At 39.6% G+C, this 24,013-nt stretch overlaps 1 protein-coding gene across 3 annotated transcripts in view; it reads right to left on the bottom strand.

The window, feature by feature from the left end:
* Nucleotides 1-1,928: 1,928 nt before the first annotated feature.
* Nucleotides 1,929-24,013, bottom strand: part of GSPT1 (G1 to S phase transition 1) — a 38,812-nt gene continuing 16,727 nt past the window's right edge. For all 3 annotated transcript variants that reach the window (XM_025855533.2, XM_025855531.2, XM_073899504.1), the window contains exons 5-15: nt 23,383-23,416; nt 20,928-21,005; nt 17,271-17,451; nt 16,483-16,637; nt 16,166-16,306; nt 14,628-14,721; nt 13,730-13,810; nt 9,935-10,108; nt 8,908-8,997; nt 8,255-8,423; nt 1,929-6,612 (exon numbers count right to left, since the gene is read on the bottom strand). In XM_025855533.2, coding sequence (XP_025711318.1) covers nt 6,560-6,612; nt 8,255-8,423; nt 8,908-8,997; nt 9,935-10,108; nt 13,730-13,810; nt 14,628-14,721; nt 16,166-16,306; nt 16,483-16,637; nt 17,271-17,451; nt 20,928-21,005; nt 23,383-23,416 — 1,250 coding nt within the window. In that variant the 3' untranslated portion in view covers nt 1,929-6,559. The remainder of the gene's footprint in view (nt 6,613-8,254; nt 8,424-8,907; nt 8,998-9,934; nt 10,109-13,729; nt 13,811-14,627; nt 14,722-16,165; nt 16,307-16,482; nt 16,638-17,270; nt 17,452-20,927; nt 21,006-23,382; nt 23,417-24,013) is intronic.

The raw sequence follows: 24,013 nt of genomic DNA, 5'->3' as shown, positions 1-24,013 counted from the left end.
GAAAATGCCTTAAAATTAAAACTCATATAAATCATTAAATTTTAATACCTTTACTGTTAATTCTTATATATTCGGGCATGATTCATTTCCACTGAAATGAAATGTTCAAGAGCTCAGAAGTGGGATGGGTTAAGAAAACGTGCTACTAACTTTAATGTGACACCGTGCCCACTGAGAGGGAAAAGTTTTTGCCTAATTTGTAACAGAAGGTTCATATCATAAAAAAATAGTAATTGATGGGGCACCTGGCCAGCTCAGTAGGCAGAGCATGTGACTTGATCTCAGGATCATGAGTTCAACTCCATGTTGGGCGTGGGGCCCACTTACTAAAAAAAAAGGTCTTGTTAAAAAAAAAAAACAAAAACAGGAATTGGTAATTGAATAGCAAAAAGCACACCCATCAGCTATAAGATTTTTGTTTCCTTGTTTTAACTAATCTGCTTCTAGCGGTATACATAGGAAAATATTTCGTGCAAGGAATTTGGGCACACAGAGCCTAACAAAAATTTCACTTTTAAGACTGAATTTAGAGGATGAATATAAGGAAACAAAAAAATTTGCCACTGCAGTACATGACTTTTACAGTTCTTCATATATCATCTAAATGGCCATAAATGGCCAGACTTAAAATAGATAACCTTGTCACTAAAAAGGCTAAATAAAAAATATTTTTTGGAACCTGTTTTCTCCCATGGCCAAAGAGACTGGTGTTTTTTTCTTAACGTCTTTTTAAATTCAAAAAATATAACTTGGCCATCATTTATTCTTCTAGATCATATCTGTAGTTCTTCACTATAAAGTTCCAGTGTCCGAGGTATTGACCCTACTTTTCTGCTTTAAGATGCATCGACAGAAAGAACCTTGTCTCTGAAATTGCATCCATGGGTGGGCCTGATGTGTAAGACCCCCTCCTGTCTTTTCCCCGCCCCAGTACAGTGTGGCTGATGCCCATACACATTTAGAGCACAGTCACTTAAGAGTAGAAGAGTGTGGTTAACTCATGTGGTTAATCACAAGCCACTTACTTAGAACTTTTATAATATGAACCCCTGCTTTGATAGCAAGCTTGCTGACAAGTTTTAAGCGAAGACGCCACTGAATGCCAAACACCTTTACTACAGACTGATCAAGAACTCAAACTCATGGGAGTAAAAGGAGGACCGAGGAATGTATTGCTGCCAGCCAGCCCACTAACCACCGTGTAACACTGCCTCTGTTTACCATTCATTTCTTGTCCTGGCACATTGAAGTATTTGGCTTCTTTTTTCTGATTTTTATTCATTTGAGACAGAGAGAAAGAGCATGAGAAGGGGGAGAGGCAGAAGGAGAGGGAGAAGCGGACTCCCCCCCTCCGCCCCCCCACCCTCCGAGCCAGGAGCCAGATGTGGGGCTTGATGCCAGGACCCTGGGATCATGATCTGGGCCAAAGGCAGATGGGAGATGCTTAACCATCTGAGCCACCCAGGTGCCCCAAGTATTTGGTTTCTTGTTCATTATTAAAAATCCTGAATAGAGAGGGTGGTACTTCTGACAGAATCCTGATATCTCCCCAACTCTCACATAAAGCCACATACTGTGATACGGCTATTAAGCAACTCTAACTTCCTGTGTAGTTACTGTTGTTAAGACTAAGTCACCTGTGGGGCGCCTGGGTGGCTCAGCCGGTTAAGCTTCTGACTCCGGGTTTCAGCTCAGGCTGTGAACTCGGTCCTGGGATCGAGCCCCGCATCGGGCTCCACGTTCAGTGGGGAGTCTGCTTCTCTGCCTCTCCCCCCGCCCCCCGCTTGCACGAGCTCTCTCACTCTCTAAAATCAATCTTAAAAATGCTGCCGGTACCTGACCCTACCTGACCCAGAAATCGAGGACGGACAGAGGCACTCAGGGCATGACACAATTATACAGGCGATTGTAAACAAACAGACAAATCCTTCAAAAGGGAAGATGACAATTTTTATTGTTATTACAAAAGCAAATTCTTTTAACTTCAGTCATTGGAATAATTGCAAGAGCAGCTAAGGGCTTCATCCTCACAGGCACCAATTCAGGCACAGTAGGTAGCTACAAATCATAAGAAAAAGGTTTCTTTACCTCGGATTCCCACAGTTCCTACCTAGAGCATTCTGCCATGCTTTGGAATTAAGTTAAAAACCCCAGCAGAGCTACTCAGTTCCCTTGAATTCTCTGGTTTTAAAAAAAAAAGAGCCAGGTATTGACCTACGCTGTTCTAGTAAAAACTAGTCACTGAGTCCTGGCCCGAGAGAGATCCACATTTCCTTTAGAACAGAACAAACTAGTTAACAAAGAGATGAGTCGATTTATGAGAGCCCAGTGGGAGTCCTTAAAATACGCAGACCTCCCAGGCTCCGACCTCAGTCACGGAAAGCCTGTGGATGGCGCGGAGCTGCGCTCCAGCACGCTCTTCCCGGGCAGCAGGAAAGGAGGTAGCAGGGGCTTGGGCTGACATCTGGAGCACTAAGCTAGTGTGCCTGGCGGAGGGGAGCCTCAGGAAGCACAAAACGTCATTCTACCTTTGCTGTCCACAAACCTGAGGTTTCCGTGTTAAGTTTTAAAGGGCGCAGTGGCATGTGTGTGTCGAGGCAGGAAAGACCGTTCCCAGGCCGGGGCTTGCTTGAGAAATCCTAATTTTCTGCCTCATCAGACGTGGTGCTGATGTGCTCTTCCCTTATTACGTTAGAGAACGTAAAGGTTCTAATCTCCACTCACACCTCCGGGCCCTTACCACATGCCCTAGTAAACAACTCGGCTAGCATATTACTGTTTCAAGGAAGCATAGGATTAGAGGTATGTGAAAAGTGTATTTATTGAAGGGAAGACTCAGTATGTTCCAGGATACTGAAAATCAAGAATGTCCTGGAACCCAAACCATCACAAGTTGAACCAATCTACCCGACCTGAATTCTGGCAGTAAACATTGGTTCAAATGGAATCCACTGAACTATCACAGGAAAATAAAAACAGTCCCTATTCCACTTACTAGGAAATCTAATATAACCAAATGACTGCTAAATTTAAACCTAGTATTTTGAGTTGTGCACGTGTAATTACATTTATTTAACAAGCTGCTGCCATGGCAAGATCTCTAAAGAAACAAAGCATGAATATATCAGATGGCATCTTGCTAGAATCAGTGAAAAATTAGCGGGAAGAAATGGTGGAAGCCATGTTATCTGGAGACAGAAAACCGTCCCCTAAATCCTGCTGATGGCGGTCTACTATGACAGGATTTGTGGCACAGCTGACTCTGGTAAGGTCGGCCACCACTGTACAGAACACGGAATCATTCTAGAGGCGCTGGAGTGCAGTCACCAGAATGGTGACAATGAGTTTCAAAGGTTCAGAGTTGCCTGATGTTGAGAGCTGTCGTAAAAACTACTTGCCCCTTGACTACCTGAAATCCGTCCCCAAACCCACGAAGCCCCCATTCACGTGGTGGCGGTCTGTGAGGAAGTCTGTGCCACCGAGAAGAGGGGCTGAAGTGCCGCCCCAGGGGACAGTCGTCACAGACCGCAGGGTAGTGACAACACTTGTGACTAGTCTTCCCGAAGATGCCAGGGAGTTTAGCTGATTTTTCTCAGGAGTTCATCATGGAAGCAGTTTTTGACCATAGATTGGCCTTTTTCTTGGGTTGCAAAACTGCATCTGTTTGAAAGCGTGACCCAAAATATCTGCAGCACTTGAGCTGAGGGTGCCGGGGCCTTCTGGGGGCACCCCCAGCAAAGTCCATCCCACACCGAAAACAGTTCTTGTCGCTGAGGGAACTAGCAGACAAAGACAAGTTACCTCTTGTTACAGTGAACCACCTGTACTTATACAGTTTACAAAGTTTTTACATTCGATTATCACATATTTCAAGACTTTCAGTTCAAAACAAACAAATATACATGGGATTAAGTATTCAAGAACACTTTACTGTTTGTCACTTAATTTCATGGCAATACATACTCAGTCCAACTCTTTTCGTTTGATTTTACATTGATTTTCATTGGATAAGTCCTTTTTGCAAATTAAAAACAAGAAATAGATGCTATATTTTCCCCTCTCCCACAGTAAGGTTTAAAGTGGCAATTACTTAAGATGTTCATTTCAACAATACCTTTTTCAATTCAGTTCATTAATTTATAAAACTATAAATAATCTCACATGAAAGTTGTATACAGAACATTAGTGTAAAAAGATGCAAAGAAAGTTATGATTCTAGTATGTCTATGCTAAAGCCAGAGGAAAAAACGTTTGGGTCTGTATTATCCTAATCTGCGGCCAATTACCCTACTATGTTCGCATGGTCAGCCACACCCACACACGCTTGTGGAGCATAGAACGACAGCACAGGACCCCGCACTGCTCTGCAGAGCCCAGCATCACATGCTGCCAGTCCACGCCAGACACTGCATTTCCTCATCCCAATCACTAGCCAGGGTGACTAGGAGTTTAAAATGCACCAACTCTGAGTGAATACTTCCTAAAGAACTTCCAACTCCATATTTAACAATGTGGTTTCTTTTAAATGATTAGATCATCGTTTGCACAAATGTGTAAAAGAATCCAATGAAATCTTTATTTCATAATGACATCTGTATTCATTCTCTCTTCTGTTTTGGAGGTGGGCCTTTGACAGTTGGTGTCCGTGTTGTTTTGCTGAAGAGTCTTGGCAACATGCATGTACTATTCTAAAAGTGTGAATGTTTTCATAGCAAACAAATTGGTTTTTAAAAATATGCTCGATTTAAAAATGGAAATCTATTTTTGGAAATAATTTCAGTAACTCTTGAGCTTTTAAAGATTCATTAAAATCCAAGCAATTTCTATTTTGTTCCTATTACCTTGGAGTACAAAAAGAGTTGTATATACTGATTAAAGCTCCCGTAGTTCCCAGAAAAATAAAAGCCCAGAGACTTGCTGACATAATAAAATGTAGCTGAATTTCATGCAATATTAGCCATGAGTGTAGTTATGGGAAGCTGTAGGACAGTAACTCTGCTCTGTCCATATGACATACAGCCTCATCCATAAAATGAATGGTAATTCCATAGTTAGGAGAACACAGGGTTAGATTAAGTTTTAGGCTTTGTGACTGGAAATACGGTCCGACTAGGCTTTTCTTTTCTGAGGGAAGGGACATGTCATTAAACATACAATTACAAAGTATCTTATTTGGAGATAAACCACAATCTAAAAGAGGCCGAGTCTTTGATAAATGGCAACAACCCTCAAAATCAAGGGGGGCTTCCAATAAACCCAGAAAGTGGCTCTTCTCAAAGTCATGACAATTACAGTAGAAAGTCAGCCTTCAATCTAAAAACCACCACAGTACTCCACTGTGGTTCATCCAAATAACAGGTTAGCAAATTTCAGCTTTACATTTAAGAAAACAATCAATTTCAAATAACTGAGAAAAACTTCCATACTGTGCTTGATTCTACTTATCACTGTTAACTTTAGTCTGTGCAGATTCGGATGGTTCTAAGTATGTGTTCCTTTCGTGGCTGGATGAGATTTAGCTTTAAACCAGCAAGGACCGTCCAACCTTTAAAATTACTGATACAAATAGTAAACGAAGTAATTTGCAAAACTGGCACTTGCAATGGATACAGTTTTCATACTAGATGCATGCAGCTCTTATAAATACTAAGGAGGCATTTTTGCCAGGTCTCAACATGCTTTCTTTATTGCAAATCCCACTAATTTAACGAGTTAATGGAATTTTCTGTAGGGGTACAATTTCATTACGCTTTACTTATAAAAACTACAGCACGCTGCTCTTTTACTTTAAAACAACTTACTGTGTTTAAGAAATCACGGTGAATATAAATTGGCAGAAAAGAGCTGGCAGACCTACTACTAAAGCAGTGTCGCAGCTCCATAAAGGTTATTTACTAGACATACGCATTAACCATCAAAGGAAGTAGTCAAACTAATTCTTTCCTGTAATACAAACTTGCACATCGTTTGGAAATGCCTCATTTAAAGTAGTGGGTAGGGAAAGAGTTTAGAAAAGTCCAAGTCATAAAATGTACTCAATTACTTGGTAAGTTAAAAAGCTAATGCAACAATGTTACATCCAGATAAAAAACGTTATTCAAAAGCAATTCAAATACCGAAAAGGATTTCAAATTGAATATTTTATTAACATGGTAGTTGTCTGTAACATGTGCACACACTCGCACACTCAGAATCATCTGCCTGGGGGAAAAAGACTAAGTATGCCTAAGGGGAAAATGAAAAATAAAAAAAATTCCTGTAAGTTTTCATTATTGTAGGCAATTATGTCCACATCACTTACAAAGCTATTGCCAAATCTGTCCAAGGAAGCAGAGTTTGGGAGGGGAAGGAAAAAAATCTGGGGGGAAATTCAACAGTGGCATAGCAGAGCTCTCAATATGAGAAAGCTGACACAATGTGGACTTTTGCTGTGGATTTCTGTCTTTGCAAAATATGGGGAGAAGTTTGTCAATGGGCAGAAAACAAGAGAAGGCGGTGTGAAGTAGGCTTTTGCAGTCAATTTTCCTCACAGTATTGTGCAGGGTCATCAAGAAAATGCTTAGTCTTTCTCTGGAACCAGTTTCAGAACTTTTCCAATTGCAATGGTTTTACCTAGAAATGAAATTAAAAAAAAAAAAAACAAACAAAAACCCTTTTTCAGTAGTCAACAGCAAAGCTATGTGAGGTATTCAAGCTTATTATTTTAAATCATAAAATTATTTTTTACAATGTAAATTTCTAAATAACTGGCTTTACCACCAAAGGTGTGATTTCTGATTAAGTAGTCTTAATAAGTGGGTCTTTAGAGGATGGGTGGAGTCGAAAAGAAACAATCATTTCCTGTATCATAAACCTAAGCCTGGACAAGTAAAATGTGGACTATCCGTACCGTGGAATACTATTTGGCAATATAAAGGAACAGATTACAAAGAATACATGTTACAACATGGTTGAACCTCAAAAACATGCCAAGTGAAATAAACTAGACACTAAAGACCACAAAATGTATGATTCTATTTATATGGCACGTCCCAAAAGGGCAAACAGCGCAAGATCTGTGGTTGGCTAGGGATGGGAACACCAAGTGACTGTAAACAGGTATCAGGGTTTTTTAGATGTTCCAAATGTTCTAAAATTAGACTGTGGCGATGGCTGTACAACCCTGTAAATAGACTAAAATTCACTATACTGTACACTTAGAACAAGTCCATTTCAAGGTGGATGAATGAAAATAAAGCTGGGAAGAGGGGTTCTCAGTCCTACTGTAAGGGGTACAAATCCTACGAGGTCATGTGAAAAACCTAAAACCAAGCTACTCTTTAGGAAAAAACAGTTAAACATTCTTCCTACATTAACTTCTGTCCACCCCATTTTGTCAGTTAAGATTCTCATTTTGTTATCTTAATAGGACAAACCCAAGTAACCAGGTTCACTATTACCAAGAAGAATTAAGGTTTAAGACTTCAAAATACAGTGAATACTCTCTATACAGATTCCTCTGAGGTAAGGTCCAGGAGCCGTATTCACCATCACATCCCCAGTGCTTGTCACAGTAAGTTTTCTATCGAACAGAACTGGAACGAATGTGCGAGGTGCCGATGCTGTACTTCAAGTGAAGCACTGTGTTTAAGTTTTCCACACTCTTAAAATAGTTATCTGAGTTAGAAATACTAATGATCCAGAGAATCATTTAATAAGAGCCACTTGGTTTTCATGCTACCAAAGAGTTTCATGGTCACAAGATTCACTCAGAACTGGGTAGAAATGGACACCCACACCAAAAAACTGACATTAAACCTCTATAAAAATCAGGTGCTAAAAGACCATCAAGGTACGTGTCCCTTTCATCCCCCCTATATCAGTGTAGTGAATGTCTGTCATATTTGATTTTAAAGCGTTCTACTTCAGAGGCTTATATGGTGAAAACCTGCCTTACAGGGTTAAGCCCTTGCAGACGGGCTTTGATCACACATATCACAAAAGATTTCATCATAGCAATGTCTCATTTAGTAAATAAAATAACTCTCAAAGCCCACTACTTGCAAAGTATCAAAATTAAGATTCTTCATCTACAGCATACTGCCACAATGCATGGTCAGTTCTGCCCATTCAATCCACTCAACTCATAAACCACCTGTTACAGAACACACTACAGACACGCACCCAAGTTTTCTATGAACTTGTGTGCGCCGTACTCGGACGGAACAAGCTTCACATCCCTGAGATGCTACTAGGCACGAGTGCAAAGGCTTACCCTCATCTCTTAAGGTAAAGCGGCCCATCTGAGGGAAGTCTTTAAAGGTCTCAAGGCAGATGGTTCCCGCTGTCTTTAAGCGAGCGATGCATACTTGATCTTGTTTCACAAAACGGGGTCGAGTCTTACTTTTTTCTCCTGATTTTTTGTCTACCAAGCAGATTAAGGCCTATCCAAGAAAAAAGGATGAGATCAGGGCGCCAAATAAATCTTTAAGACAAGGAGTGCAGACAAACAATGAATCATGGAACACTACATCAAAAACTAATGATGTAATGTATGGTGATTAACATAACAATAAAAATTATTTAAAAAAATAAAAAGACAAGGAGTGCAGGGCGCCTGGGTGGCTCAGTTTGTTAAGCGACTGCCTTCACCTCAGGTCATGATCCTAGAGTCCCGGGATCGAGTCCCGCATCGGGCTCCCTGCTCAGCGGGGGGGGTCTGCTTCTCCCTCTGACCCTCCCCCTTCTCATGCTCTCTCAAACAAAATTAAAAAAAATAAAATCTTAAAAAAAAGTTAAAAAAGACAAGGATGCAAGTAAGAGTACATCACTGTTGCCGATGAGAAATGATCAAGACAGTCTTCAAACGTCTTTAAACACACAAACAAAAATCCCAAGTAGCTTAATTATCAATTAATGAAGACTCACTGTTATTTCGACTTCTTCAATACAGGTGTGAATATGCAGCACCGCATTATAACCTGGGCAGATGATGGATTTGTGCTCTATAATCACTATCTGTCAAACAAAAAAATTCACATCTTTATCCCTGGGGTAAAGAAAGAACTGAATGTTCTCCAGCGCCATACAGTAGTACCACAATAGGGAACTTACCACCTCCAGTTATTTTTGAGTTAGAAGTGCTGGGTCAGATCGCCTGATATCCAAACATGAACTCTGACATCCTTACCCTACTGATCTTCTTGGCCAGACCCAAACTTTAGAAACACAGCAGGCAGACTAATTCTGGAGAAGCCTTCTCCATCCTCCCCAAGGATTTACAGTAATCACTGCCACTACAGCTACTTTGGTTTGGTTCCAGATGTGAACTTCCCATGATTTTATCCAATTCTCTTTATCTAAGGTCCAGTAAAAGTAAACAATCATGTACCCAGCATCAAAATCTAATTTATCATCATAGCTTGTACCAGAACTCAAAATTCTGTGAGCTACCCTGTCATTCTTCTGCGGAAGTCAGGTTGCTAATAACAGAGAAATTGTGTTTTCCTGTCTGGAAAGTTACTTACTCTGAATGAGCAGACACACCCTAATTTCCAAGGCAACTGTGCTCTATTTATGAGGAAAGACACTTTGAGCAAAATATAAGTTGTTATTAAAAGGAGATCAAAAATAAAAAGGAACTTGGGGTGCTTGGCTAGTTCAGTCAGTAGAGCATGGGCCTCAATTTCGGGGTCATGAGTTCAAGCCCTACGTTAGCCATGGAGCCTAGTTCAAAAATAATTAAATAGATAAAAATAAAAATGAACTTACAAAGAATACCACCTCTTAAAGACCTCATGTGTGAGATATACATCACGGTTGTTGTGATATATATGATGTATTTTATTTCAATACACACAATGGTATGTCACCAATAACCAGGATAAAAGGCATTTAAATTCTAATTTCACTTAGACGGTAAAGATCACTAAGACAATTACAATAATAAGTTTACCTGGGCATCAAATGTGCGTCCAGAATGACAAAGATTATTAGGATCACAAAGTATGAATCCTGGAAGAATCTCCTCCTCTTCAATTCCTTTCAGTCTGATTTTGAGGTTTTCACCTGGGGCTACAGAATCAGTTTCTACATCATCGGAAAGGATTCCAAGAACTTCCACATTGTGCTTATGGAAAAAAAAAAAAAAAGGCAGCAATCAAACCCAAGACTGGGGGTTTTCTGACACATTCACTGCATAGCAGAACATAAAATGATCTGTTCACTTAAAGACTTGCAAGTCACATTTTTCTGAGGTTGTGGATTAGCCAAAACACTTATTTGAACGTAAAACTTTATTACATTTGTATGACATGAATTTAATGAAAGTCATATCCTAGAAGTATAAACTGCCAATTAAAATATTCATCAGCTTTTTATTATCACATCCTAGTAATTTCCAAACTGAACACAGTATAAACTAGCACTTGCCTTTTTTACCTTTTCAAAATTAAAACACTGAATCTAACATTTGGATTTTAATTTTATGAATGTCGTTTTTATTATTATCATTAAATTCTAGGATTTAATGGGCACAGCTTCTATTGACTATCAACCCCAAATATTTGAAGAGTGTGCTTCTCAAAAGATATTTAAACAATTAAGCTTTAAAAGAATACTACTTAATGGGTACAGGGTTTCCTTTCGGGGTGATGAAAATGTTCTAGAACTTGATAGGGTGATGGCTGTGAAGGTACTAATGATAAAATTTACATTTTACCATTTACATTTTTTAAATAAAGTGCATATAGATGGGACAAAATGTTAAAAGCAATACCCATAAGCATTCCCTTATTTTACTTCCTTTATGCCCTTGGAAATTCCTATTTTTAGAACACATACCACAAACCAAAGTAACAGCCCTCAAGACAAAATAAACTATCTCATGCTGGTAGATGAAGGTGGAGAATCCAGAATCTGCTGTTCCACACCAGAACTCTACAGACTGTCACTTGCTAAACTCTAGTAAACTCTTCCCTCTCCACCAATAATGGCCTCCTTTCACAAAAGGCAGCTTATACCTTATTGATACCTGTTGAAATTCATCCCAAGAAGTGAAAGAGAGCCATATTTATTAGCTAAATTCTTTCCAGTAACAGGACAAAAGCGCAGAAGCCAGCCGTCCCACCATAACAACGAAGCCAAGTACTGTAAACTACTTTTGCCCAAATAATCCAGCATAACAATCCCTCTTCTCCAAATGTGGTCTTCTCTGGCTAAATACAGAGGAGCTAGTCTAATCTTTAAATTAATCCATAATTTCAAAAATTATGACTGAGACCAACAAATTCTCTTGGTTTATGAAAGGTAATAAGGATTTTGTCTGTTCTAAGTACCTCAAAGAAGTGGAATCATAGGGGCACCTGGGTGGTACAGTCAGTTAAGCAACTGACTCTTGGTTTTGGCTCAGGTCATGATCTCAGGGTCATGAGATCGAGGCCAGCACTGGGCTCCACGCTCAGCACAGAATCTGCTTAAGACTCTCCTCCTCTGCCCACCCCCAAAATAAATAAATCTTTAAAAGAAAAAAGTGGAATCATGTATTATTTTTTTGTGACTGGCTTATTAATTCACTTAGCACAATGCCCTAGAAGTTCATCATATTGTATAATGTGTCATAATTTACTTCCTTTTAAGGCTGAATAATATTCCATTGTATGGCTGTATCACATTCTGTTTATCTACTCATCCATCAGTGGACATGATAGGTTGCTTCCCCATTAAAGCTTTTGTGAATAATGCTGTTATGAACATCAGTTCTTCCAGGATGGCTTTCCATTCTTTTGGGCTCACATCCTGAGGTGGAATTGCTGGATCATATAAGTTTCTGTTTTTAAATTTTTTTGAGGAAACATCATGTTTTCCACAGCGGCTGTGCAGTTCTACATTCTCACCCACAGTATACAAGGGTTCCGACTTCTCCACATCCTCACCAACATCTGTTATTTTTTTTTGATGGGTGTGAGGTGTTATTTCGTTGTGGCTTTGATTTGCATTCCCCTAATGATTAGTGATGAGATCTTTTCATGTGCTTGTTGGCCATTTGCACATCTTCTTTGGACAAATGTTTCAGTCTCTTGCTCATTTTTTAGTCAGGTTAATTTTGTTGTTGAGTTGCACTTCTTGATATATTCTGGATTTAGCCCCTTATCAGATTTATGATATACAATTACTTTCTCCCATTTCGCAGGCTACCTACCCATTAATTTTTCAATGTAAGATAGTCTGGCATCTGTGCGTTCTGAAATATTTAACTCCATTCCACTGAGACTCAGCAGGACTAACGGGAATGGAGTCCTTAAGGCTTGCCTCCAGCTACAAGCGAGGCTATGCCGACCTGCCAGTCATCTGTATAAAGTCCCAGCTCCCGCAGAGAAGCTGTGACTAGTCTAGCCTGCCACCCAGTCCACCTGCCGATAATGAATTTTACTTTTCTTTCTATTGTGGTAGAACACTCACAAAATTTACCTTTTATAACCATTTTACATGGTACAATTCAGTGGCATCTAGTTGGCATTCACGATACCGTACAATCCACGCCAGCATCTAGTTCCAAAACATCCTCATCATCCCAAAAGGAAACTCTGTGTCCTTCACTCAAGTCACTCCCCATTCTTCGACCCCCTAGCCTTTTGCAACCACCAATCTGCCTTCTATTACCAGGACCAAACTACTTCTGTAACTGCTCTGAGCTAGGACTCATGACGAACAGACTCTGTGCTGAGTGTAGAGCCCGATGTGGGGCTGGATCCCATGACCCCAAGATCGTGACCCGAGCCAAAATGAAGAGTCAGACACTCAACCGACTGAGCCACCCAGACGCCCCACTAATTCTGAGGTTCTGATGACTGAGGCCTACTTTCCTACATAAACATCTTTGAAGCTGTTAGAGCAAGCCCCTCTGGAAAACAGATAACAGTTTCTCTAGTATCATGTCTGTAATTATCAGCAACTGAGCAGCCACAAATAACACAAAGGAAGAGTTCATGGAGACTTTACGTGTTTTAATGGAACCCTCTCCAATAATAAACAAATTACAAAAAGGCAGGAAGAAAGAATTAAGACCCATTTATGATAAAGGCACATTCTCTTCTCTCAAAACAGACTATAAGTATAGATTGGGCACATTTTATAGTAACCAATATAACGATAAGGCAGGGACACCTGGGTGGCTCAGAGGGCTGAGCATCTGACTGGCAAACAGGTCATGTTTTCAGAGTCCTGGGATCGAGCCCTACGTCAGATTCCCTGCTTGGGGGGAGTCCACTGGTCTCTCTCCCTCTGCCCTCCCCCACTTGTGTTTTCTTTCTCTCTCTCTCAAATGGATAAATAAAATCTTATTAAAAAATTTAAAATTTTTTTAAAATTAAAAAAAAAAAAGCAAACTATATCATGATTAAACCCGAGTTTTCATCCTGGGTTCACTTACTAAAAGAAATGTGTTAACAGAAAGAAGTCACTTAACTGCTCCAGAGCTCTACTTGCTCCTGGTGGAAGAATGCAGGTAAAGCTCTCTTGATGATACATCTTTTAGCTCTCACGTGGTACGAATACTGGCTCTTCCCCATTTGTCACTGGGTAACTACAACACCTTATCTTCTGTACTAAATTTTGTACTTGACATTAATAAAACATAATCCTGGATTTTAAGTTTCTTTTAGTGGAAATCCCTACATTTTTCAAAAGTTCTAATTCTTTGCTGATATTTTTAAGAGAAATCTAAATGAGAAAGAGCATTACTAATTCTTACCTTGTTTGGCATCATCACAAGCTGCTGGCCTTTACAAATAGACCCTGACTCCAGCTTTCCCAGGACCACAGTGCCCATATCCTGTTTAAATTTGAAATAAAAAAACCAAGTGGTAGACTTTAATTACTATTCTACAAATTCAACAACCCAAAGTGAAATCTCATGGGGCTTACTCAGAAAATCTTTAGTTCAAGTGGCAGAATGGTTAGGATTAATCTTAAACACAGGATATGTCATTAGCATATGTGCAATTACAATACTAGTAAGTGTGCCGAAGATCTTAAAAAAAAAAATAAAAAGGCATGGTACCAGAAACAGCACAAAATTTTACATATTGAAGATCTCCATTATTTGTTTAAATTCCAGTTCTCTCAAAAATCTCTGAGCCTGCTTCCTCATGTATAAAATTGGAAAAATACTTAAGATATTTAGCATGGAGCTAAGGAAAGAATTATTTGAGGAGGTCAAAACATTATATACCGATAAAACTTTTTTAAAAATCAAGTTGAAAATCCAGTTAAAAATAATGAAGCTTATCTTTTTAAGACTAGTGGCCAGTGTTGGCAAGGCTACAGTAAAACCAACACTCCTACACTGCTGCTAGTACTTCGGAAGGCTGCTGGTCAATACCCATCAACTTTAACGTGCAAATCCTGGGTCTAGCAGTTTTACTTGTATGACTTTCTCTCTCAAAAGTGATCACTGGCTTATTGGGAAAACAGCTTAAATAAACTAGGCTGGCTGATTAAATTACGATCCATCTCATCCACAACACTAAATAACATATGGCCATTAAGAAAGAGACATTTATGCTATGCTGTTAATTATTAGGATTGTTTTGTAACTTAAAATACAAAGCAATGATTTTCCCTCCCAATCTCGTGAACATCTTGGGTACCTTGTACTTATCCACAATTGGCAGCCTGATTGGTCCATCAACCGATCTATTGAAGTTTGGCAAATTATCCAGATAGGGAATAAACGGTAATCCACTGAGAACATAACAATATCCATTAAAGAGAATCAACATAAATATCTAAATTTTAAGATTGTAACTTTATATGAAAAACAGTTATAATACTTTCATTCTACCCACATACTCTTCTCATCAACCTATTTATTATCTGGTTCATCCCCTTCATTCCTCAGAAAATTAAAAATATTAACAAAATAGTCCTATAAATATAATGAAAGAGCTTCCCCATAAACTTAGTTTATTAAGATTGAGAAAAACATTTTAGGGGCGCCTGGATGGCTCAGTCGTTAAGCGTCTGCCTTCAGCTCAGGCCATGATCCCAGGGTCTTGGGATCGAGCCCCGCGTCGGGCTCCCTGCTTAGCGGAAGGCCTGCTTCTCCCTCTCCCACTCCCCTTGCTTGTGTTCCCTCTCTCGTTGTGTCTCTCTGTGTCAAATAAATAAATAAAATCTTAAAAAAAAAAAAAAGGAAAGAAAAATATTTTATAGCAAATGGCCTACATTTTTTTTTTTTGGCGAGTGAGCAGAGGGGGAGAAGGAGAGAGAGCATCTTAAGCAGGCTCCACTCCACGCACAGTGTGAGCCCCATCTCACAACCCTGAGATCATGACCTGAGCCAAAGTCAAGAGTCGAGACCCTTAACCAACTAAGCCACACCCAAGTGTCCCTAAAATGACTACATTCTATTACTTAATTCTTATGGACTTTTCCAGCTCTCAAATCAGGATTCTATAAAATAATTTCCCCTTTAAAACTACAGCATATGAACTGGGAGGTTTACTATTGCCAAGACAGCAATGCTCCCCAAATTCATTTATGGATTCAGTACAATCCCCATTAAAATCCCAGCTGCCTTTTGGCACAAATTGACAAGCTGATTCTAATGTTCATACAGAAATTCAAGGGACCCAGAATAGCCAAAACAATCTTGGAAAAAAAGAACAACAAAATGTAAAGACTCACACTTCCCAATTTGAAAACTTACAAAGCTATAGTAATCAAGACTTTGTGTTCTGTATCTCTCTGTCTCTCTCTCTGACAAATGAATAAATAAAATCTTAAAAAACAAAAGAAAAAAGAAAATAACTTTACCTAACAAAAAGAAGTTTTTAAGATATTCTTTCAAAATGAAATACACATCTAAATGTAAGAGCTAAAACTGTAACAACCTTAGAAGAAAATAATATGGCTATGACTTCCTGACTGAATTAGGCAATGTTTTCCTAGGTATGACAGCGAAAGCCCAACCAACAAAAGAAAAATAAACTGGATTTATCAAAATTAAAACCTCTTGTACCTCAAAGATACGATCAAGAAAGTGAAAAGAGAGTAACAAGAAGACAACCCAATTAAAAAATGAGCGATGGTCGTGGTATTTTTAAAGCCACAGTTACAGTCTGTGTTTTCCAAAATTATTTACAAAGACATAAAGTTTTTCTAAAAGGAAGAAAAGATTACTTACGTGTACCAAGGACAGAAATCTGATTGCTCTTTAAGATTTGCTCCAGTCAGTCCTGAGCAGGGCATAAAGTGAATGTCCTTTTTGGGATTGAAGCCAACTTTTTTCAAAAATGGCACTAGTTTCTCTTTACATTCTTCATATCTATGAATATTCATAAGTAACTCAATTGTAATATAAAGCAAGTGAACTCTAGTCTCATTATTAAACAAATTAAGGTTTTAGAAAAACCCCGGGGGGGAAAAAAAGCGCAGGGTAGCAAAACCATCCTTTATTCTGCTTCCAAGCCTGTTAAAAACTAGTATGAGGGCAAAGCTCACCTCTCATTGCTCCAATTGACCGTTGGATCATCCATCTTATTAATAAGCACAATCAAGTGCTTCACACCTGCTGTCTTTGCCAACATTGCATGTTCTCTCGTCTGTCCGCCCTTTTCAAATCCAGTTTCAAACTCTCCCTTCCTAGCAGAGATGACCTATTCCAAGAAATCCAGTTTATTCTTATGTACTCAGGTATACCTCTTGAGCAGTGAAAACAGCTTTCCTTTGTTTTATCAGAAGCTTTTTGCAAGAAAATAAAAGTAAATGAGTTGTAACCTGCATGCTTTTGAATGTCACAATGTCTCAACGGCTTAAGATCTTGGTAAATGTTTCTTCTGATCCCCCCAATTTTCCAAAACCTAGGATGCCTTTATATTTTGCAATTAAAACATGTATGTGATTCAGGGCTGGTATAGTGACGAAGCAAACAAAAACAAACCCGCAAAATGCCTGAGGCCTTGAGAAACAAATCATTTCTTACTCCGCTTTGTACCCACAGCACTTGTGGTATGTACATAGTGGAGCAGGCCTGGCACTGAGTGGACACTGAGCTCTGACATGGTCACAGGTCAGAGCACCCGTACGGAGAACAGACGGAAGGTGTTTTCCCAAGTGAGTCCAATCAGAAAGATTTCTGGAGCAGACGCGTGACACAACCATGAAATGTGCCACCGTGTATTATAGCTCACTGCGACTGCAATTTTAGCTTTTAGAGGGTAAACTCAAATACTAACATTGAAGCAGGGCTGCTAACAAATACACGGGTGAACTGGAAAGACCTTACTTACCAATACAGCCAAATCAGCTTGAGAAGCACCGCCTATCATATTTGGGACGAAACTCTTGTGGCCAGGGGCATCCAGAATTGTGAAATGCTTCTTTTCTGTTTCAAAATAGGCACGGCCCACTTCTACTGTTTTACCCTTGTCTCGTTCTTCCTGATTTGTATCTAAGGCCCAAGATAAATACCTGAAATAAGTTTAAAATAAGGTTAATATTGCTAAGAACGTAAGTTTTAAAGATATTCTTCTACCATTAAAGGTGTAATGATGACATCCAGCTTTACATCCGACATACATTTAAATCAGGAACAGGACAGGGGCGCCTGGGTGGCTCGGTCGGTTAAGCATCTGTCTTCAGCTCAGGTCATGATCCCGGGGTCCTGGGATCAAACCCCATGTCGGGCTCCCTGCTCAGAGGGGAGTCTGATTCTCCTCTCCCTGTGCCCCTACCCCCTGGCTTGTGTTTGCTTTCTCTTTGTCAATTAAATAAATAAAATCTTTAAAAAGATAATGATACATCATGAACAGGACAGCTGGCTCAGTCAGTGGAGCATGCAACTCTTGATCTCGGGGTTGTGAGTTTGAGCCCCATGTTGGGTGCAAAGATTACTTAAAAATAAAAAAAAAAAAATCTTTAAAAAAAATCATGAACAGGACTGGATAGAAATGAAAATCAAGAGAATAAAACTTGTATTACTGTGATTCAAACACTTGGAGCTTTTACAAATATCCAGTCAATTACAGGCATCACGATTTTTGAAAGTTCATGTTATGCCACTTGACTTTTACAAAAGACCTGTCAGAAAAAATTTAAAAATTAAAAATAAATAAATAAATACCTACATTAGTACCTGTTTTTGCTAACTGAAAGATGCCGAAAGAGGATTTTTTGGTGTTTTTTTAAAATATTTTATCTATTTATTTTACTGAGAGAGAGAGTCCGTGCATGAACGGGGGAGAGGCAGGGTGAGACGGAGAGAATCTGAAGCAGTCCCCCCGCTGAGTGCAGAGCTGGACGCGCTGAGCCAAAACTGAGAGTCGGGGAGTATTTAGCATGTTCAGCATTTGTTCTGCAACGAGCTGTCACAGGGGCAGTGCTGAGCGGCGCCGGTGACGCCTTCAAGCCCTTCCAGCTTTCCCTCCGCGCAGCATCTGCATCGAGCCACCATCACTTTGAACTGTGTCGGTGAGCATCTGTGCTTTACCTCCATTTATTTGGTGTATCCGTTAGCAAGATGAGCCCTAAGGTATCAGAAAAGCCTGAGAGAGACTATTCTCTGAAAAATTTTTCCATATAAATTAATGACGATTGCTTCTTTGCTTTATGCCATTTTGGTTTACAAAAGGTTTCAAAGGAACTCTTGGATAGCAGGGAAAGTGGTGTGTGTGTGTGTGTGTGTGTGTGTGTGTGTGTGTGTGTGTGTGTGTAAGGCTCCACACTAGGCGTGGAACCCAACATAGGGCTTGAACTCACAACCCTGAGAGCAACACCTGAAATGAGATCAAGAATCAGACACTCTGGGGCACGTGGGTGGCTCAGTCAGTTAAACGTCTGCCTTCAGCGGGCGTCTGGGTGGCTCAGTCGTTAAGCATCTGCCTGCGGCTCAGGTCATGATCTTGGGGTCCTGGGATTGAGCCCCACATCGGGCTCCCTGCTCAGCAGGAAGCCTGCCTCTCCCTCTCCCACTCCCCCTGCTTGTGTTCCCTATCTCGCTGTGTCTCTGTCAAATAAATAAATAAAATCTTTAAAAACAAAAACAACGTCTGCCTTCAGGCTCAGGCCATGATCCCAAGGTGCTGGGATCGCTTCTGCATAGGGCTCCCTTGCTTGGCAGGGAGTCTGCTTCTCCCTCTCCCTCTGCTTGCACTCCCCCCTGCATGTACTTGCAAGCACGGGCGCGCTCTCTCTCTCTCTGTGTCAAATAAATAAAATCTTAAAAAAAAAAAAAAGAAAAAAGTTGGACACTCAACCGACTGAGCCACCCAGGTGCCTCAACCCTGTGTATATTCTTTTTTTTTTTTTAAAGATTTTTATGTATTTATTTCAGAGATACAGAGAGAAAGAGCATGAGCAGGAGGAAGGGCAGAAGGAGATGCAAACTCCCTGCTGAGCAGGGAGCCTGAGGTGGGGCTGGATCCTGGGACTCCAGGATCATGAACCGTGCTGAGAGCAGACACTCATCAGACTGAGCCACCCAAGCACCCCAAACCTGTATATATTCTATAAGCAAACTGTATTTATGAAAACAAGCTGACGACATACCCAGAAAGACTACTTTGTACCAATGCCAATACGACTGTGAGCTTTTATAATCATCTGGCACAAAGTATAACACAAATAATGGCTATCTAAGGGATATTTTTCAAAAGTGAAAGCCAGTAACCACCATTTGGGAGGAAGGGTTACCTGCTAAAAATTATTTCAGTATTTCTTTGCCATGTGAAAATGCTTTATGTAAGTTCAAACCATCTAGAATAGTAGGTGTTAATTTAGATGACCTCATCATCTGTATTAAATAGTATATGTAGGGGCGCCTGGGTGGCTCAGTCGGTTAGGCGTCTGCCTTCGGCTCAGGTCATGATCCCAGGGTCCTGGGATCAAGCCCCACATCGGGCTCCCTGCTCAGCAGGAAGCCTGCTTCCCCCTCTCCTGCTCCCCCTGCTTGTGTTCCCTCTCTTGCTGTCTCTCTGTCAAATAAATAAAATCTTTTAAAAAATAATAAATAGTATGTAATCCATTTTTTAGTATAACATTGATGATGATCTTTTCCCTTAATACAGAGAAATACAATTTAAAAACACCAACAAAACAAAAACCATGAATGTCCCAGTCAAATCTTAACTTTAAAAAAAAAGATTAGAAAGAAAAAGAAATTGACCCTTTTTCTCACCACTCAAAGGCAACCCACTGTCAATAATTCTGTCCGTTCTTTTTATCTTTCCCGTGTTTATTTACATCATTAATGATCGTATCCTAAGCACTATCACATCACCTGCTTTCTCCCCCAAATTCCACTATAACTTAAGTTCTACTTCTGGTTATTATAAATTCTGGAAATGCGGGGTGCCTGGGTGGCTCAGTCAGCTGTCTGCCTTCAGCTCAGGTCATGATCCCAGGATCCTGGGATGGAGTCCCGCATCAGGCTCCTTACCAAGGAGCCTGCTTCTCCCCCTCCTTGTGCGTGCGCTTTCTCTGACAAATAAATAAAATCTTTAAAAATAAATAAATAGATTCTAGAAATGCAATTTTTTAGTGGTTAGGTAATGACCCTATGAAATGAAGGAGGCTGCTTCTTGCCCCGCTTGTGCGCGCGCATACGCTCTGACAAATAAATAAAATCTTTAAAAATAAATAAATAAATAAATAGATTCTAGAAATGCAATTTTTTAGTGGTTAGGTAATGACCCTATGAAATGAATGGTTTAGAACTTATCCAACAAGTCCATTACTAGATGTCTGGATGTTCCCAAACGTTCCCTGGGCAAGTTTTGAAGGAATCAAGTCATCAGGAGCTGGTCTACTTTGTAGTGTGAGGGGAAAGGAAATTTTTTCTTTGTTATGACATCACCTCCTCATGCACGTATATCTAAGTAGACTACAACAGCATAAGTAGCCAGTGCTTCCTTAAAAGTAATTTAGAGTGCCATAAAAGTTTACTATACCAAGTTTCTCTGTTTTTCTCTTTAGCTTCTCTTTCATATTTCTCAAGTGTCCTTTTGTCAACCATTCCAGTCAAATACCTGAAAACAAAGAAAAAAGAAGGAAACACTTAATTACAAATTATTCAGTGAAATTAAGAAGCCCTTTAGGGGAATTTCAACTCCAGAAAACAGCTATTTTAAAATAAAGAACCAATAATGGATGCTGAAATCACGGAAAGTTTCAGAGGAAAAGATATTTACATGGTCTCAAATTCTCTCCCCCCAGATAAAGGGGGAAAATAGTAAATTTACCGTGGGGAATCCTGGCAGACAACATGTTAACCAAGTAATCCTGGCTAACAGCACCAGCAGTAAAGAGAACACATCAAGTACTGACATGAGGTAGCCCTGATGGGATGTCCGTGTCACAGTCTTGCCCTAATGTATAACCTCAATCTAACTGCAAAACCTCAGTTGAACCCCAACTGAAGAATATCCTAAATAGCACTCTTCAGATTAAGCAAAGTCGTGGAAGATGAGACCGAGGCAACGTCACAAGCTAGAGGAGACTAAGATGGAACGACTAAATGCAACGTGGAATTCTGGAACCGAAAAATGACATTCATGGAGGACTGGTGAAATTCAAGTAAGAGCCACAGTTTAGTTAACAGTACTGTACCAATGCTAACCTCCTAGTTTTGAGGACTATACTATGGCTATTTAATATGTTAACGCTAGGGATGGCTGAAAGGTATACAGGAAGTCTGTACTATTTTTGTAAGCTTTCTGTAAGTCTAAAATTATTTCAGAATAAAATTTTTAAAAAATTTATTTATTTTAGGGGCGCCTGGGTGGCTCAGTCATTAAGCGTCTGCCTTCGGCTCAGGTCATGGTCCCAGGGTCCTGGGATCAAGCCCCGCATCGGGCTCCCTGCTCAGCGGGAAGCCTGCTTCTCCCTCTCCCCCACTCCCCTTGCTTGTGTTCCCTCTCTTGCTGTGTCTTTCTCTGTCAAATAAATAAATAAAATCTTCAAAAAAAAATTTTATTTATTTTAGAGAGAGGCAAATGTGAGCAGGGGCGGGGCAGGGAGGAGGGAGAAGGGGAGAGAGAGAGAAGCAGACTCCCTGATGAGTGCAGAGCCCCCCACACTCGGTCTTGTGATCCTGAGATCATGACTTGAGCCGGAACCAAGAGTCAGATGCTCAACTGATAGCCACCCAGGAACCCCCAGAATAAAATTTTTTTAAGGGGCAAATATAAATACTATATAAAAGAAGTGGTGTCCAACAGTGTTGGCCAGGCAATTAAATCTTATTAATACATTTCAATATTTAATATTTTTTAAAAATTATCAAAGATTGTAATTTTAAAACAATTCCTTAGGAATACTGAACTGCTTCCCTTGACTCAATCCAAATCAAAGCCTCCTGTTCAAGCTTTCTTCTCTGCAGAGTCATCTACAGTGCATGCTCCTAGCTAGCTGAGCACAGAATCCTAGTGAAATGCCCACGAAAATTACAGCCCATAAGCAAAAAACACACATTCTCCTAAAACACGAAATCATATGGGCCCAACACTTCCAGCCATAGAGCCTTAGTTAAGGGTCCCTATTTAAAAGCTTATTTTAAGGTCTGTTGTAGAATTTTCAGAAGTAACTGGGAAGGTTACCAACTAAGATTACAAGGCAAGACAATGAAGATATGCCCTCTAGATCCTCTGATAATACAGTTTAAAGAAATGGATCTAATTCAGAAGGGATTAAAATTGTAAAACCTAAGAAAAATAATCTCTATCCCCAATGTGGGGCTCGAACTCACAACCCTGAAACCAAGAGTCACATGTTCTACCAAGTGGGCCAGCCAGGTGCCCCCAAATTGTAAGAACTTCTAATTAAAAAAATTTTTTTTCAATACCAGAACACACTGCTAAAGATCAACCATGGTGTTTTCATACTTAGATAGCTTCTATATATGATAAAAAATTATGATAAATTATCTTAGTATGCTAGCAGACTACCTGTCTTTGATTAATCCACCTAGGATTTAAAGAGTTGATGCATCAGGAATAAGGAGTTCCCTCCCCGCCAAGTACCAGATTCATATGCTGGTTTTCATTATTCCTAAGAAAACTATATTCAAAGCAAACTAACATTTCCTACAATCTAGGGTTCTATAGTAGCTTTTATAAAAAAAAAAAAATCTAAAATACAGCTTTCAGAAATACATTTAATGTTCCAGAAGAGCCTGGCAGTGGTAACCAAAGAATTCTAGGGAATGCCTAAAATCCATCAAAAAATACTAACAATGATCACACACTGCAAAAATTCCTTCTTAACATCAGCTTTCCTTATAGGTAATGTCTTCATAACTTTCTCAGGTGACCTGTTTTCTCTCCTTTGTATGACTGTATTGTTTATAATGCCCAAAATTCATTCAATCAAGTTAACTCTATTATTTAACAAAAAATAGAGACTTACATTATTTGTCCTCCTATGGTTGACTTGCCAGCATCTAAAAGTAACAACAACATCAATAATATGCAAACCACACGCGTAAAAAAACAAAAACAAAAAAACCACTATACGTGTTAACTCATTACCAATTAGCATATATAATTACATAATTTCAGTTGCAAAAGAAGCTGCCAAGACCCCTTGCCGCTCAACAATGACTTATACTGATCAAGAATTTAGAACTACTTTACTGATAAAGAAGCATTTTTGAACAGACTGTGTTCTGTGACCTTCAGCTAAGAGCACAGCCGCAACAGAATATAAATCACCCAAGGGGATCTCAGGGGAGAGCAAAAGTAGCCAAAGAGCCATGAACTACATTTAGGTAGTCTGTCTTTCACTAATTTTAGCAAATATAGGTGTCCCTTTACAAATTTCAAAGGAGTTCTTGCTACTAAAAAAAGTAGTGTGGTGTAGCATTATATTCAGGAGAAGGCAGAGATAAAGGGAAAAAAGGACACATGATTCTGTATTTTCTTCTCATGATTTGGGGGCTAAGTCAGATGGTCAGGAAGTATCTGAGTAAATTAAATAGGGTTTTGTTTTGTGCTAAACCACTAACCTCACAAGCAGCCAAAAGTCACTCCCAATTATT

Source organism: Callorhinus ursinus, unplaced genomic scaffold, assembly GCF_003265705.2.
Source record: "Callorhinus ursinus isolate GAN/ISIS: 27379988/994484 unplaced genomic scaffold, GSC_fseal_2.0 scaffold13, whole genome shotgun sequence".
Lineage (NCBI taxonomy): Eukaryota > Metazoa > Chordata > Mammalia > Carnivora > Otariidae > Callorhinus > Callorhinus ursinus.
Note: the sequence above shows the minus strand (reverse complement) of the source record. Positions and strands in the feature narration are given on the sequence as shown.